Source organism: Marmota flaviventris, chromosome 1, assembly GCF_047511675.1.
Source record: "Marmota flaviventris isolate mMarFla1 chromosome 1, mMarFla1.hap1, whole genome shotgun sequence".
In the NCBI taxonomy this organism is placed as follows: Eukaryota; Metazoa; Chordata; class Mammalia; order Rodentia; family Sciuridae; genus Marmota; species Marmota flaviventris.
Genome location: NC_092498.1, coordinates 23611165 through 23626318, shown reverse-complemented (window position 1 = coordinate 23626318; position 15154 = coordinate 23611165). Strand labels below are relative to the sequence as shown.

General features: G+C 37.7%; 2 protein-coding genes across 4 annotated transcripts in view; one reads left to right on the top strand and one right to left on the bottom strand.

Moving 5' to 3' along the window:
* Window positions 1-3369, bottom strand: part of Tmem209 (transmembrane protein 209) — a 32109-nt gene extending 28740 nt beyond the window's left edge. For 2 of the 3 annotated variants that reach the window (XM_027950137.2, XM_071611891.1), the window contains exons 1-5: window positions 3294-3369; window positions 2187-2323; window positions 2002-2060; window positions 995-1126; window positions 225-466 (exon numbers count right to left, since the gene is read on the bottom strand). In XM_027950137.2, the coding sequence (XP_027805938.1) occupies window positions 225-466; window positions 995-1126; window positions 2002-2060; window positions 2187-2323; window positions 3294-3296 (573 nt within the window). In that variant the 5' untranslated portion in view covers window positions 3297-3369. Of the gene's footprint in view, window positions 1-224; window positions 467-994; window positions 1127-2001; window positions 2061-2186; window positions 2324-3138; window positions 3222-3293 lie in introns of those variants that run through there. The other variant, XM_027950138.2, reaches the window with a different exon arrangement.
* A 2339-nt stretch (window positions 3370-5708) lies between these two features.
* Window positions 5709-12062, top strand: Ssmem1 (serine rich single-pass membrane protein 1). Its single transcript, XM_027950139.2, has 3 exons — window positions 5709-5891; window positions 9742-9796; window positions 11566-12062. The coding sequence occupies exons 1-3, from the start codon at window positions 5709-5711 to the stop codon at window positions 12060-12062; spliced, it is 735 nt and encodes a 244-aa protein (XP_027805940.2).
* Window positions 12063-15154: the final 3092 nt, after the last annotated feature.

Here is a 15154-nt window from a genome sequence, read left to right as displayed (position 1 = left end):
ATTGGGTATCAGGATTAAACCTAGGGGTGCTTTACCACTGAGCTACATCCCCAGTCCTTTTTATTTTGAGACAAGCTTGAAACTCAAACTTGTAATCCTCCTGCCTCAACTTCCCAAGCAGTTGAGATTACACGCATGTATCACCATGCTTGGTGGGACTACATTATTTTCAATGTACCTTAATTCTAAAATAAAGTGACTGGCCAAGAGAAAAGTGTCATTACCTTATTGTAAGTGCTGACAGGTGAGTAGGTCACTCCAGGGCTGTAAGAACCACTGCCACCTGAGGACAGACCTTGCAGTTGAGGGCTATATCCAGTCATACAGCTGGTGGTGAACTTGGGACTGGTACTAGGTGAACGAGATGGACTATAACTCAATACACTCTGACCCTGAATTGGAGGGGAAGGTGGAGAGGGGGGGATTTGGGGAGATGCCAGATCATGTGGAGGAGTAGTCTGTACAACTAGAAGGAGAAGAAAAAAAAAATTTTTCATACACATGCATGTGCACACGTGCGTGCACACACACACACAAACACATACGTGTATGTATTTAAAAATTTTTTTTTGTTTTTAATGAAACAGATTTTAAGAAACTCAAACCTTCTTTCAGGAAAGAAAGACAGCAACAGAAGAATCTGGTTGTTAAATTATATAAAATATTATTACTAAAGGGCACAGATTAGTTGTTTACCCTTTCCAGAGTTCAAAATAAGAAATTGATTTCAATGCAAGATTTAGTCATTTAATTGTAATTGAACAATGGAACAAACTTCCATGACGTTGCTGAATGCTAGTTCCATTCAATTTATAGAAACGGGAATAATAATCATTGGTCTGAAGACAGTTTACTATAGATCTGCTCAATATAGTTGAACCAGAAGGATTTCTAAGTCCCTTCTAGTTCTGAGTCTATGAAAAGGAAAAATTAACTTATAAAAGATTTATTTCTAACCTTATCCTCACCTCTGCAAGAGATATAATATACTCACCAGTTGTTTTTAGCCCTAAAAGTGTTTGTTGTCCAGGGCTAACTACAAGACTTGTTGGGGCCACAGTATATTTGAAGTATCTCCAAAAATCAAATAAGGCATTAAGGCTGAAGAGAGATGCAAGGGCAAGCTCTGGAAAAGAACAATAATTTATTTTTAAAAGGAGGGGGTATATGTTGATGGGTGGGGTGGACAAAAACCCTCCATATTTTAGCACATTAACAACAAAATTGAAAACCACCTGACAACAGCTACCATTTAAGGAATATCTATTAGGTATACAGAATTTGTCAATGAGTTTCAAACTATCACTAATCCTTACAACCTTGTATAAGAGATAGCTTTACCCTCCTTCTAATCATTAATCAATAGTCAGAGGCCAAATTCTTTTTTTTTTTGGGGGGGGGGGATTAGGGATTGAACCCAGGGGTGTTTTACCACTGAGCCATATCCCCAGCCCTTTTTTTATATTTTATTTTGAGTCAGCATCTAACTACGTTGCTTAGAACCTTGCTAAATTGCTGAGGGTGGCTTTGAACTTGTGATTCTCCTGCTTCAGCCATCAGAAGTGCTGCGATTATAGGCATGTGCTACCATGCCCAGCCCAAATGACTTTTATAAGACTATACATCTAGTTAGTGAGCCGTGATTCTAATTTAGGTCTGCACATTCCAAATCCTTTGCTCTTTCACTTTGCACACCAGCTCTCATGGCAGATTGTAGACTAATGAGTCCAGACTATGAACTTTACTTTAACATCTATAAGGGACCCTTTATACTCAAGGATTATGGAAAAGCAGACAAAAGAAGAGGAAAGGGTGAGGAAATTAAGGAAAGCATCCAGTGGAGTAGAAATCTGAACTAATTCTTGAAAATGTGGAGACAGCATTTCAGGAGACCAACAAATATAAATTTCAACTTCCCCAAACTTAATATTTTTTCACAGACTCATAATTACCTGGAATTGTATTGTTTATTAGTTTGATTGTTTACTAGAAATTACTTACCAATATACCAGAGGGGCCAGTAAGTCACATTATAATATGAACTTATCAATTTTCCAGTCCTGAAAAAATTAGAAAGTGTTTTCAATTAAAAAAACAAAAACTCCGAAAATCAAAACACATACAAAAAACTATGGAACCAACCATTGGCTGCTTAAATTTTCACCTTTTTTGGCTGATTAACTTACATTTCAGTATATATCATTCCAGCCACTGATACATTTAGGAGTCCCCAGGCTAAAACCACTTTTCTGGCTTCTGTTTCTTTTCTCATCTTGATGGTTCTGTCAATAAGGGAAGCACTAGGGCTTGCCTCTCCTTGCATCTATTCAAAGTAAAATCACAGGAATTAAGTCAAAAGAAACTACTTTTCCATGTAAGAAATAAAAACTTTTGTGTCCTTCATGAAGTAAAAATTGTTCTTTCCTTCATCTTTAAAAATACCTAACCAAAAATGTATCAAGTATCACAGTATGTAAAGAGAACCCTAAATTACATCTTCTTTGGCACCACAGGGAAATCAAGAGAGAACTGGCTTGTTCTTTCAGAGAATAATTCAATATTTTAGTTAATAAAAATGTCTTTTTTTTTTTTCTAATTTAGGGGTTCGTTATTATGTCTGCAAATATTCCACCTTTTGTTTTTGGGGTATGTCACAAGTACAGCAAGGGTATAGTTTTTTAAAAATTATTAAAACTCAATATACCCCAAATTTGGGAGAAAATATTCCGTACGCCATGTAAATCATGAAGACTCTTTCTTCATCCTAATGCAGAAGCTCTCATTACGTCCCACCTTAAATAACCCTGCACTGGGACATATATAAGCCAGGGATCTCCATTTTGTGTACTGATAAAGTTGAAGGTTTTACATTAGACGGCGGGTACCTATGGTGTGAAAGGAACCAGAGGAAGAGAGAACAGTGTATTCGGTTTTGTTTCACATGGGGATTTATGTTTCCTTTTTTTGTTTTTTCCTGCTAAACTCAAACTTAACAGGCAAGTGGAAAACGTGTTCCAGTTACAGGAGTCGTATCCCATAGAGAATATTACAGTACCCTTCCCGCCCTTCAGTCCGCTTCACAACTCCCCAGTGCAAAGTGCTTCCCTCCCAGGATCCCTCAGTACAAACTTTAGTCACCCCTAATGTTTCTTTCCTCCCTTTCACTAAAAGTGATGGGACGCCTAGCAGTATCTTCCCTTGGCTGAAACCCGTGCAGATCAGTAGGCGCGGAACTCCCAAAGCCCGCGTGGACTCCACGTCCAGGAAGCACAAAGACTACCCCGAGAACGCACCATGTTCTTCGCCCGGAAGTCGCGAACTCGCGCCACTCCTAATTGCACATGCGCGAAACCAAGCGCTAAGGCCAAACCGGGAGTCTGGCTGGTCTACAGTTACCGGAAGAACTGGGCCGTCTCTTCTCGCGAGAAGCGGCGGGGGGGGGGGGGGGGGAAGGTGCGGAGGGACCGGGCTCGTGCGTTACCAGGGAAACAGCTCGGATTGGTAGTTACCACTAAGCTGCAGGGAGAAAGCTGAACAGCAAAATTCAGACCAGGTTCTGAAGTCGCAGTAAAAAGTAATAACTATAACAAGATGAATTTTGTATATATTAACATGATTTTAGCTTCCTTAGGGCTTTTATGTACTTACATTTGTAAGCAGATTTTATTTAGTAGGGTGGCTAATTTTCTGGATAGAGTGTGCCTGATGGGTCTGGGCATGATGGGTCTGGACACGATGAGCAAAGACAAAGCAATTCTGTTCCTTGTGATATATATATATTTATCTCCATATCCATCCCAGTTCTGGCCCCATTTAAATTCTTTTTTTCCTTCTTTTTTTTAATAATATTTTTTAGTTGTAGTTGGACACAATACCTTTTATTTTATTTACTTATTTTTATGTGGTGCTGAGGCTTGAACCCAGTGCCTCATATGTGCTAGGCAGCGTTCTACCGCTGAGCCACAACCCAGCCCATCCCCCCACATAATTCTTAAATATTTATATAATGAGAATGCAACAGTAACAAGAAACCCCAAAATTTGTTTGATTGAAGTTGTTAAAGATTTTCAATGTTTAAAAAAACAAACACCTATTTCCCTGAAAATTCTTTTGAAGGAACTTATAATTATGAGGGAAAGGTTCATCAAGGAGTAGTTGAGTTTGGTTCTATTCCAAATACATATACTGTGCCACTGAGCTAGGCGAGAAATATAAAAAATGAGAACTTCCTGGTTACTGTCTCAGGAGCTCAGTCTGTAGGCCCAGAGGTGCAGTGAAGGCCAAATGAGATGAGTGTAGTGAGCCCTAAGATGGCACATGTAGCTCAGCCTTGGCCCAGGTCTTAGTCTGGCTCCCAGATCTCTTGGAGATCTTGACACTGGCCTGAGGCCCAGAGAACCAGTGGCCGGGGTGCTTGAAGTCTGGGGACTCATTCGACATAGGGAGAAATGTGTCCCACAAAGAAAACATTAATCCATGGTCATAATAAACCATCATGTTCGTCTAGTAACTAAAATTTTTCCTAAATTGATCCTAAGGTTAAATAGAAGAATATGAAGTTCATTGTATTGCATATGAAAATCTGTGGGTTTGCTATGCTTAAAGATCTAACAGATTTTAAGTGAGATTTTAAAATCATTTTTATATTATCTTTGCAGTAATATTGTTTGGCCCTAGTTGTGGATTTAAAAATGAAGTAACATGAAAATTGTTCAAAGAAAAAAAGTTCGATTCAATGTACCGTCAAAATTAGAATGTCAGGATTCTACCTCTTCCATGTCCAACTCTTTGCTAAAAAAAATAGTATACATTTGATATAATTTTTAACAGACACATATGTATTTCTCCATCTTAATATAATCTATAAGCTATTGAGCATTTATTCCAGGCTTAAAAAAGAACACTGCCAATCAAGTTTGATAGATGTTTGCCATTGTATTTGGGCTTCCATAACAAAATATCACAAACCACAAGGTGCCCATACAAACAAACAAAAATCACAGACAGGGTAGCTTAAACAATAGACATTTATTTCTTCCAGTTGGGAGGCTAGAAGTCCAAGACCAAGGTGTCAGCAGGATTGGTTTCTCTTGAGGCCTGAGTGGCTCATAGATAGTCTCCTTGTCATATGTCCTCATGTGTGCTTTTTCTGTGCCGGGTAAATCCTTAGTGTTTCCTTTTTTTATAAGAACACTAGTAGTATTAGATTAGGGTTCCACTTTTATGACTCTCTTAACCTTTGCTACCTCTTTAAAAGTCTTCTCTCCAAATATAATCAAATGTGGGGGGATGAGGGCTTCAACATTTGAATTTGGGGGAACACAACTCAGTCTTTGATAAATTAGAATTGTGTATATTAATTTATAATGGTATGAAACATATAAAAGAGATTGATAAAAATGAGTGGTACCTTAGACACTTAGATCTAAAGATATGAAAAATATATACAATTTTAAGGGAAAAAAGATTAAGGCCAAAAAAACCATATTGAAGTATGGGGGAAAATACCATAAAATTTTGTAGAAGTAATTTAGATAAATCTTCCAAAAACTTAGAACTACAAAAAGCACTTGTCAATCCCTGTAATAGATCCTTAAATGTATGTCATAATGGGTTGCCAAGGAAATTGTCATACGTCATGGAGTGAAATAGTTCCCAGTCACCTTCATCCCTTTGAGCATGTTTTATTTTCTAAGCAAGAATCCATCATGGGAGACCTTTTTTCCTTATTTTGGGAGGTAGATCCTCCTCCCATACCTTTAAGTTTTACCATTCCTAATCAGGATTATGAATGCCGGAAGGATGACTCTTGTGGGGCAATAGGGAACTTCCTGCTTTGGTATTTTGCCATTATATCTGTCCTGATGTTCTTGTCTCGGGCTTCTGTCTGGGTAGGATATCCTTTTTTAATTTTAAATAATATTTTTAGTATATACTATGGGATTTTTATAAATTTCTTTGCTGAAACTATTTAAAAATTTATTTTTTAGTTATAAAAATAATTCAAAAGTCATTTTAGAGAATCCAAGAATATTGAAAAGAATCTCTATTTCACAGAGATAATCACTGTTAACATTTTTTAGTATCATTCTAGGTTATTTTTCTTCTTCTTTTTTTTTTCTGACCCAGTATATCTTTCCTCTTACATGGCTGACATTATATTGTTTGTATTTTCATATCCTGTTTTTTTAAACTTAATAACATACCGTAAACACTTGCAAAAGTTATATTCACTCATCAGCACTTCTAATGATTGCTTGATTTTCTATCTTGTGGTTGCATCATAAAAATTCTTCAGTTTTATGATATTTAGGTTATTTATCATTTATCCATAAGTTAGGTAATGCTTGGATAAACTTCTGTCCTGGTTAATTCTTTTTGTAGCCATGTCATTCTAGTTGAAGATAAAAAAGTTAGTCATATTGATAAAAACTCATGGAGGATTTGGGAGATTTTAGAATGAAGCAGTATACTTTCTGCATAGGATACGATGCAGAACTAAACTAAACTAAAGTCACCACCCTTGATCATTTATCAGCAGAAGAAAATCCCATGCTCTTAGGAATGACATAGCCCACTTTATCAGGACTGTGATGCCCCAAAATATTATGAGCAACCAAGCTCTTGAAAATTGCTGACATGGAATCCTTGCTGGCCATTAATGCCAGGTTGATGATTAATCAAGCTACCATCATTTAGCATTACAGCCAGAGCCCTGGTCTGGCAGTGGTCAGCTAGACTGAGTGCTATATCAGCTCTGGATGCAGAGGAGGTTTGCTATGTCTATGCCAGCCAGATTCCATTATATAATCAAAGTTTCTCCCCCACCAAATCCCAGCCAAGAAGAAGTTTCATCTAAAGTCTAAATGCTTCTTTAAGGTAAATACTTTGCCAAAAGGAGATTTAGAATAGTGATAGCTTGTATGTGTCTTAGACTCCTTAGCTAAGTATATTGAATTTGTCTGGCCTGGCAAGAAAAGCTACTTTAGAAAATTAACAAAAAATTGAAATTGATCACTGGCAATTTCATCATGAAGACCACTTAAGAGAGGTCTCAGCTATTCCTCTGCTCTCTTGCTTGCATCAGCTCTTTGGAGACTCAGAATCCTGAGCTTCAAGGACTCAAGAGAGTATGTAGTCCAGGCTCTGTTTACAGGCAAACAAGGTATCATTATCCACCTCTTTCTTTAGTTGATAAGGCCCACAGAAATTAAGGGACTTGTCCAATGTCACACAAGTGATTAGTGACAGAGGGGACTAGACCTAGATTTCCTGCCATATTATTTGTTTACTTCAAAGCATAGTTTGAAATGTTGAATCAAATCTATTCAGTGCTGATTAAAACCTTAATTATCTTAGAGGTTTCATCTTTCATTCTGTGTCCTTGTGGCAGCTACAATTGGCGGGACTGCTTCTCCTGAAGGGTCCCAGATTGGAAATCTGAGAACCATATGAGAGCTAGTCAAGGAGGATGGAATTTTTCCTTCACTTTGAACTTCTTCATTTTCTCTGTGAAACTATGAGACTTTATTTACAAACCTTGAAGTAATGGTAATAGCGCAATGGAAATGTGGTGGTAATTATCCTCCAACGTGAAGCATGCTGATTTCCTCTGGATTTCCCACTTTTTAGGATGCACTTACCCTTTTGCTTTCAGAGACTATAAATACTCTATTTAGCTTATATAGTTGTTTAGGATTTATTCAGATTGCTAGTGCTGGTATTTTTCTGGAAATATTACTCTGAAATCCTTATTCTGCCTATGTGAAACTGAGCTTAGGGAGGTGTTAAGTGACTTGGTAAGATCACAGAGTTGGTTAGTGGCAGAAAGAAAGAGCACAGCCCACATTTTCTACTCTGCCCTCAGGGCAGGCACTGCTGCTGTTTTTACTCACTAAGTCACACACAAAGACAGTTAATAAAATGCTTTTTGTAACCACAGTCCGTATGATTCCACTTAGCTTAACACAAAATCTTTCTTTTGATTTTATGGTTTTATTTTTATTTGGCATCAAATGTGGAAGCTTTCTTTAGAAATGATAGAAAAACCAATAAGTGTTTTCAAATACCTTCCTCCCTCTGTTACACAAGTACATGTTATAGACAATGTGGAGATTATAGGAAAATAGACAAACTAAAATAAAAATCACTTCAGATTATGTAGAAATATCCAACAACTATTAACTTTGAGTGTTATAGATTTCCAATTTTTAAATAATTTTCTCTATACATATTACATTTAAAATATTTATGGAGCTCTAAAACATTTTTTTAAAAGGTGTTTTCAGAAAGGATTCCACTGTCAAGATTTTCAGAGAATGGTTATTGTAACCCAAAAAGCAAGGAAGTACCTTGTTAGATATTGAGAAAGCAATGGGTCAGGATCTTAGATTGCAGTTATAAATATCCAAGTATTGCATTTTTTCAACCCAAAGGAAGTTTGACTTTCTGCATAAATTTGTTTTTCCCCTAATTGTAGAAAATTTGAAAAAAGAAACAAAAAGTCACTGTCTTAACCACTTAAAAGCCAACCATTGCTACTCCTTATACACATATTCCTTAAAGTCTCTTTTCATATTTTTAGCAAACTTGTGCTCATACTATTATATACAGTTTTGCATCTTGAATTTTAGCTCAACATTGAAATATTTATTTCCTCTTGCTATGACATACTTTTATTATAAGTTTTACAACTATATCTTACATGATCATACCATAATTTAATTAGCCATTATTTACTTTTGAATTTTGAATTTTATATTATCCTAATTATACAATGATGAATATTTCCGTGGAAAAAGCTCTCTCTTTTGGGAGGCTTATTTCCTGATGACAGAATCCTTGAGAAAAAAATTATAGGTCAAGACATTAATGAATATTTCTAAAGTTTTTGATACATTCTGAAAGTTGTTTTGTATTTGCGTCTTTTGGCAAAATCATCTTCAGCATCAGAAAGTGGGACGCTACTCTGAAATATGGGACAAATATTTATAGTCTTGGGACAGAATATTTGGAATTGGACTATTCAAAGAAATCCATTTCTTCTGAATGTCGTATTAAAAGATAATAAATTATGGTTGCATCTTGGAGGAAACTATCTGAAAGATTAAGGAGGTATTAAGTCTGTGAATTCAGGTAAAGATATTTGTGTATATAAATGCCTCATATCAGATATTTTATTTAAAAAATAACTTAAATAACTTAACCTGATCAATTCTTTAAAAAATAATTTTGAATGAATTGTAGTATTATCCAATGTGTTTTTAAATGAAATTTCTGTGTTATGTAAGTGGGTATAAGGAAAACTTTATAACCTGCAGCTCCTCCTCAGCATTATTTTCTCTCCTGTCTCTATTTCATTTTGCTTAGTTTAAAACATTTTGGTGGATTCTGCTGCTGAATGGGCAGCAGAAGTAGAAACATAGTAACAGGAACTTAACAAGTACTTATGTAATTGCTGAATGTTTAAAATTAGACATGAGGGCTGGGGTTGTTGCTCAGAGGTAGAGCACTTGCCTAGTGTGGGTGAGGCCCTGGGTTAGATCCTCAGCACCACATAGAAATAAAATAAAGATATTGTGTCCAGCTATAACTAAAAAGGAAATATTAAAAAAAGGTTACTAAAAACTTTTAAAAAATTAGACATCAACATTATTGCCTTGGGCAATAGCATTTCTTAACAAGTAAATATTAGTGAAAAACAACCGAGATCACTCTTACTAATATATATTTCTGAAACAGATGTCTGAGACTAAAAAGGATGAAGACGGTGGAACAAGTGCTTCAGTAAGTAAAGGTGAGAGCTGGTGTGTGCTTGGTATTGGACTGTGATGAGAGAGGCATGTGCTGAGTGTGGAAAGCAAGCAACAGAGGTGAACGGCCAAAACCATTGCAGGGCTTCTCCACCCAACAAAGGCCCACTGGGTGAGCTCCTTGCTTTTCTACTCCCTAGTTCAGGACAGCTCCGCTGCTTGAGCCAAGCCATCAGAAGCAATGAGTTACTGGTAGGTAGAACACAAGCTCTCTTTTCTTTCCTTAGCACTCTCCCTTCACATTAACTTGCCTTTTGTACACTTTGTTGTGAGCTGAAGTGACATCTTTTTCAATAACCTATAAGCAGTGGTGTGCTGGTAACAATTAACAACTGGTTCTCCCAAAATGTGCATGTTTTTATAATTTAATTTACACAATTTGTAAATAATAAAATATATAATGCCCTTTATGGTAAATTCTGTATAGACCACTGATTCACAAAAATGCTCTCCTTGTTGTTGTTGGTTTGGTTTTTTTTTGGTGGTACTAGGGATTGAACTCAGGGGAGGTCTACCTCTGAGCTATACCCCCCCACACTTTTTTTTGCATACCAAGGATTGAACTCAGGGGCACTGAACCATTGAGCTACATCCCCAGCCTATTTTGTGTTTTATTTAGAGACAGGGTCTCACTGCGTTGCTTAATGCCTTGCTGTTGCTGAGGCTGGCTTTGAACTCATGATCCTCTTGCCTCAGCTTCCCCAGCCTCTGAGATTACAAGGTGTGCTACTACCCCCAGCCCTCTTCTTGACTTTTTCCAGACCCTTGCATCCTGAGCATGGCTGCAGTTGATGAACAGGTATAGTTCCAGCATGAATGTTGTTTTCCTCAAATGAAAGTGAAAAAGATATTATGTTGGAACTTGGTTGTATATGATGTGAGTGGGTTTCTTTGCTGAAATGGCTAATAGCTTTACAATACTGGAAGAATGTTTCATTTTAGGGAGTTAGTCACAATGTAGTGGCTGCCAGCATGGCACTGCAGTCTGCATTAGTAACATGTTCTCTGTCACTTTCTTAGTCTTAGACATTCAACAAAACCATACATCAAATCCTGGTCTTTTGTGTTTGCTGATTTTCAGGGTAACCCCTCAAAGCTGGTTTCAAGCTACCAGCATGGTATTTCTAACACCCAGACACAACAGACATAAATCAATAGTTTCAAGAACACACAGCATAATAAACTGCAGTACGATAATTTGGAAATGATGGTTATTAAGTAATTATTACTATTTTTAGTGGATTGACTTAATTGTAAGTTTGTACGATTTTTAGTGATGACTATGTGTAACCATCTCATGAAACTCCTGAAAATTTATCAGCTCTAGTGAGTTGGGTCTGAGCTAATGCCAGCATACCAATGCACAAAGAAAAGAGCCTTAGTTCTTGCTACCCAAATCACCCTCATATACATACACATTCTTGAATGTTTGAGACTTTGAGACAAAGGAAGAAAAAGTCCTTCTCTGACAAAGTTTGGAGACTTTCTCCCTTTTGTTCTTAATATTCTGGGGTCTGCAAAACTTCAAAAGTGACATATCAAGCATCTGTCTATTACCGTCTGGTCTTGGGAACATAGGGTATGGCACTGTTAAGTGCAGCCAGCTGCCAGCAGCGCAGTTGATTGGGTGAAAGCAGTGACCTGACATTTGACCCTTACGAGTGAGCCCACACATGCAGTAGGCTTCCTTGGATGATGTGAAGTTAAAGTAAACAACAGTGTTTCTAACTTGTCCATTTGTTTTCTTGGTTAGCAAGCAAAGAAAATTCTTATAAGCGACAAAACAAAGACGGTTCCTGGGCCTTTTCTCAAACAATGAAAAAAACAAAACAGGGTCGACTTTCCCCAGTAACGGACTCAGAAGTGGCCTTGGTCATTGCCTATCTAGAACAAAGACGAGCCAGGCGCCAGTCTCAACTCCATCAGGTGAATCAGACCCAACATGACAGTGACACTACTGAGTGTGACAGTGAAGAATCAAACTCAGGAGGCTCCTCATGGAAGGAGAGTGAAAGTGAGCAGCATCTGTCCCCAACCATTGTTAAGAAGAGAAAAATAGCTCAAAGGCAAGGAAATCTGGGAAATTACCAAATCAGGGAAAGGCCCTGCCTCCACTGCAAAGCCATGAGAACCAATGAGTGGTTGACACGCCATTTCCTACAGAACACTTCAGTATCAGTCCCCATGAAGGGAGATACTCCAGAGGAAAATGCTATGCCTGACATTAATCCAAAATTCAACAAATTTTGAATTTCATCTTACCTTACTTGAAGCCAAGTGAAAGAGATTAATAAAAATGAGAACTCACCAGAGCCCTAGGTGAGGAGACTTTTTTAATAAAGTTTCTCTACTATCAACAAAAACGTACTTGGAACCCAAGAGGTAAAATTTCAGACAATTCTTTTTTTTTTTTTTCTAAAAAAAAAAAAGCCAGTGAATTTGTTTCTGGCACCATTGGAACACTGAAGATCTGCATTCACTGTGATTTTTTTCTTTTATTCAAAAGAGCACAGGACAGATACTTCATGCCTTGAGTGTGTGTATTTTGCTTATATCTAAAATGCAAATAAGGAAGCTCTTTGGAAATAAATTTATGTTGAGAAACCATTTACATTTATTCACATATTTTGGTTATCTGACTGATGGAATGAACTAGAGGAAGTTGATTGGAATAGAATTGGCCCATCCTTTCTAGGTTTCTATTTTCAAACAACTCTACCACAGCTGTGCTTCTATATGTATCTACTAGGGGCTGTTGACGAAGAGGAGCTCAGGGGCCTGAAAAAAATAACTGATTCCTGGAGTAGACCAGGGAGGGGAGGCAGCATGACTCAGAAGGGTAGATGGACTATGGGCTGTCCACAGCTGTTGTACCAAGGGCATGATAGGTGCTAAAGAAAACATTTTTCTGATACTTGTTAAAACTGTAAGGAAGACTTTATACAAGGTTATGGCAATAGAGGTCAATAGGGAGATAAATGAAGTTCAATTCCTAATATAACAAGGACAAACAGAGATTTATAGCCCAAGGGCAGATGGAGGGGGTCAGTTGATATAAAAAGGATATCTCAAAGATTCCTGCTAAATTGACCTAAACAAGGTTCTTGGCAAAGGCAGACAAAGGACTATACACCAAAGGTAGAAGCTGAAGAACTGATCAGATAGGAAATGTGATTTGATATTGGGGGATTCTCACTAAACTGACTTAGCAAGATTCTTGCTAAACTGGGCTGGACCATGTGTGAGGTCCTGAGTTCAATCTCCAGTACTGCAAAAGAAAACAAACAAAAAACAAACGTGGGCTGGACAGGCCAAAGAGACCAGGACCAAAATTGAGGCCTAGTTAAGAATAGGACTCAGAGGAGCCTGACCAAAGTTTAGCCTTTGTCACAAATTAGCTGAAATTCAGCCATGGTTCCAGTGAAGTGGGGTTGCCAGGCCTTGGTAGATGGGTGGCAGTTCTGGTGCTCATTCTTTGACTGGGTGGTAGGACTGCAGCTGGGATATAAAATAAGGCCCATATCTGAGAGAAGGCTGATGAAGACAAGATAAGCCAGTAGGGACTGGTGATGGGGCTAGAGTTCAAAGAAGGACTTAAGTCTTGGGGAAAAACTTGGGTATTATATGTGGTCAAGACTGCATGCAGCCCTTATAACTAAGGGGTGAGCCTTTAATGGGGGTGGAGACAGGGAAGGGACAGGTCAGAAACCAAAGAGCAGATTCCTCAACCCATTACAACCACTGGGACTAGGGTACTAGAAATCAGGACATGGGATGACATTTCTAAGGCAAGTTGTAGAGTCTAAGTCAGACTGCCTCGTTTTGGAGTGGGTTTGAAGGCACAGGTGGGAAGCAGGAAGCATCAGGGTTTGACTTAGCTGGGTGTGGTGATACACACTTGTAATTGCAGTCACCCCAGAGGCTGAGGCAGGAGAATTGCAAGTTTGAGGCCAGTCTCAGCAACTTAGTGAGACCTTCTGTAGAAGTTAGTTTAAAAAAAAAGGTGGGGGGGCTGGGGTTGTGGATCAGTGGTAGAGCGCTTGCTTAGCATGTGCTAGGGTTCGATCCTCAGCACCACATAAAAATAAATAAAAGGTATTGTGTCCAACTACAACTAAAATATATATATTTATAATTTATATATATATTTTTTAGTTGTAGTTGGACACAATATCTTATATATATTAAAAAAAAGTGGGGGCTGGGAATATAGCTCAATGGTAGAATATCCTTGGGTTCAATCTCAAGTACCACCAAAAAAAAAAAAAAAAAGAAAGAAAACCAAGAGTGTAAGCCCTGGCCTTTTTCATAAAGACCTTTGTTACCTATTTAGCTCTGTTCCCTAGGCAGAACTCACTGTTCTCCCCTGTGTGCCAGTGTGCCTTAGAAAGTTCTCTTAACTCAGCACCCTTAGCATTTTGATGAATATGTATGTTAGCACATATCTGTGCCCTGTGTATGTGTGAATATTTATCCACCCTTAAGAATAGAATTTGGGATTTGTCACCTTTGCATCTCTGTAGCCTAGCACAGTGCCAGACAACATGGCACATAAATAATGCAGTTCAGTCAGTGCACAAAGGAATTCACGAATACAAAAGGTAAGACCTGGGGAAACAGAAGCAACAGAATCAGAGCAGGGGCAAGTATCCACAATTGAGTGAATAATTCCAGTATTTCCAGCTTAATATGATCAAGATGCTTAAGTTGCTTATGAAAGTAGGACCCCAATAAACCTCAAATTAACAAAATAACCAAGTTTAAAATATCGTAGTAAGTTGCAGAGGCAGAATTTGGACCCAAGTCATCTGGCTTCAGAATCCAGACTCTTAATTACTATGATATTAATCATTCTTCTCTGAAGATGGCATAGTACTGATTTCCAGGTAAGTTAATCAGCACTTTGTACAGTCATAAATAATGCCCATACATATACAGCCTTACCAGGGCCTGTCCAAAAAGGAGGACTATAGTTATTTTCAAAATAATAAAATAAGGACTCATTCCCTGGATATTCTACTATAGACCTAGAACATAAATCAGTGACACTATTACCAAGTCATTTATGCCAAAAGCTAATATTTTCCCTGGTTTCATAGATAGACCCACGACAGGCCATTGTTGAGGGATAAGAGATGGCTGCCTACAGGAAGAAGGAATAGAGGTTGGTTCAGTATGGCAGGATTATAAATTCTATAAATATGAGAAAATTATCCAAGATAATCTGTAAGAACATTAGACCAAAAATAGAAGCTAACTTGGGTGGGAGGACATCAAAACCAGAGAGAGTGGTACTAAATCAAAAGAGAGACAATTCACAATAGCTATGCTATGGAAACAAC

Coding starts and splice junctions, on each gene's coding strand:
- Ssmem1 (XM_027950139.2), top strand. CDS start 5,709: ATGGGAGACCTTTTTTCCTTATTTTGGGAGGTAGATCCTCCTCCCATA. Junction 5,892..9,741: donor TGTCTCGGGCTTCTGTCTGG/GTAGGATATCCT, acceptor TTTCTGAAACAG/ATGTCTGAGACTAAAAAGGA. Junction 9,797..11,565: donor AAGTGCTTCAGTAAGTAAAG/GTGAGAGCTGGT, acceptor TTTCTTGGTTAG/CAAGCAAAGAAAATTCTTAT.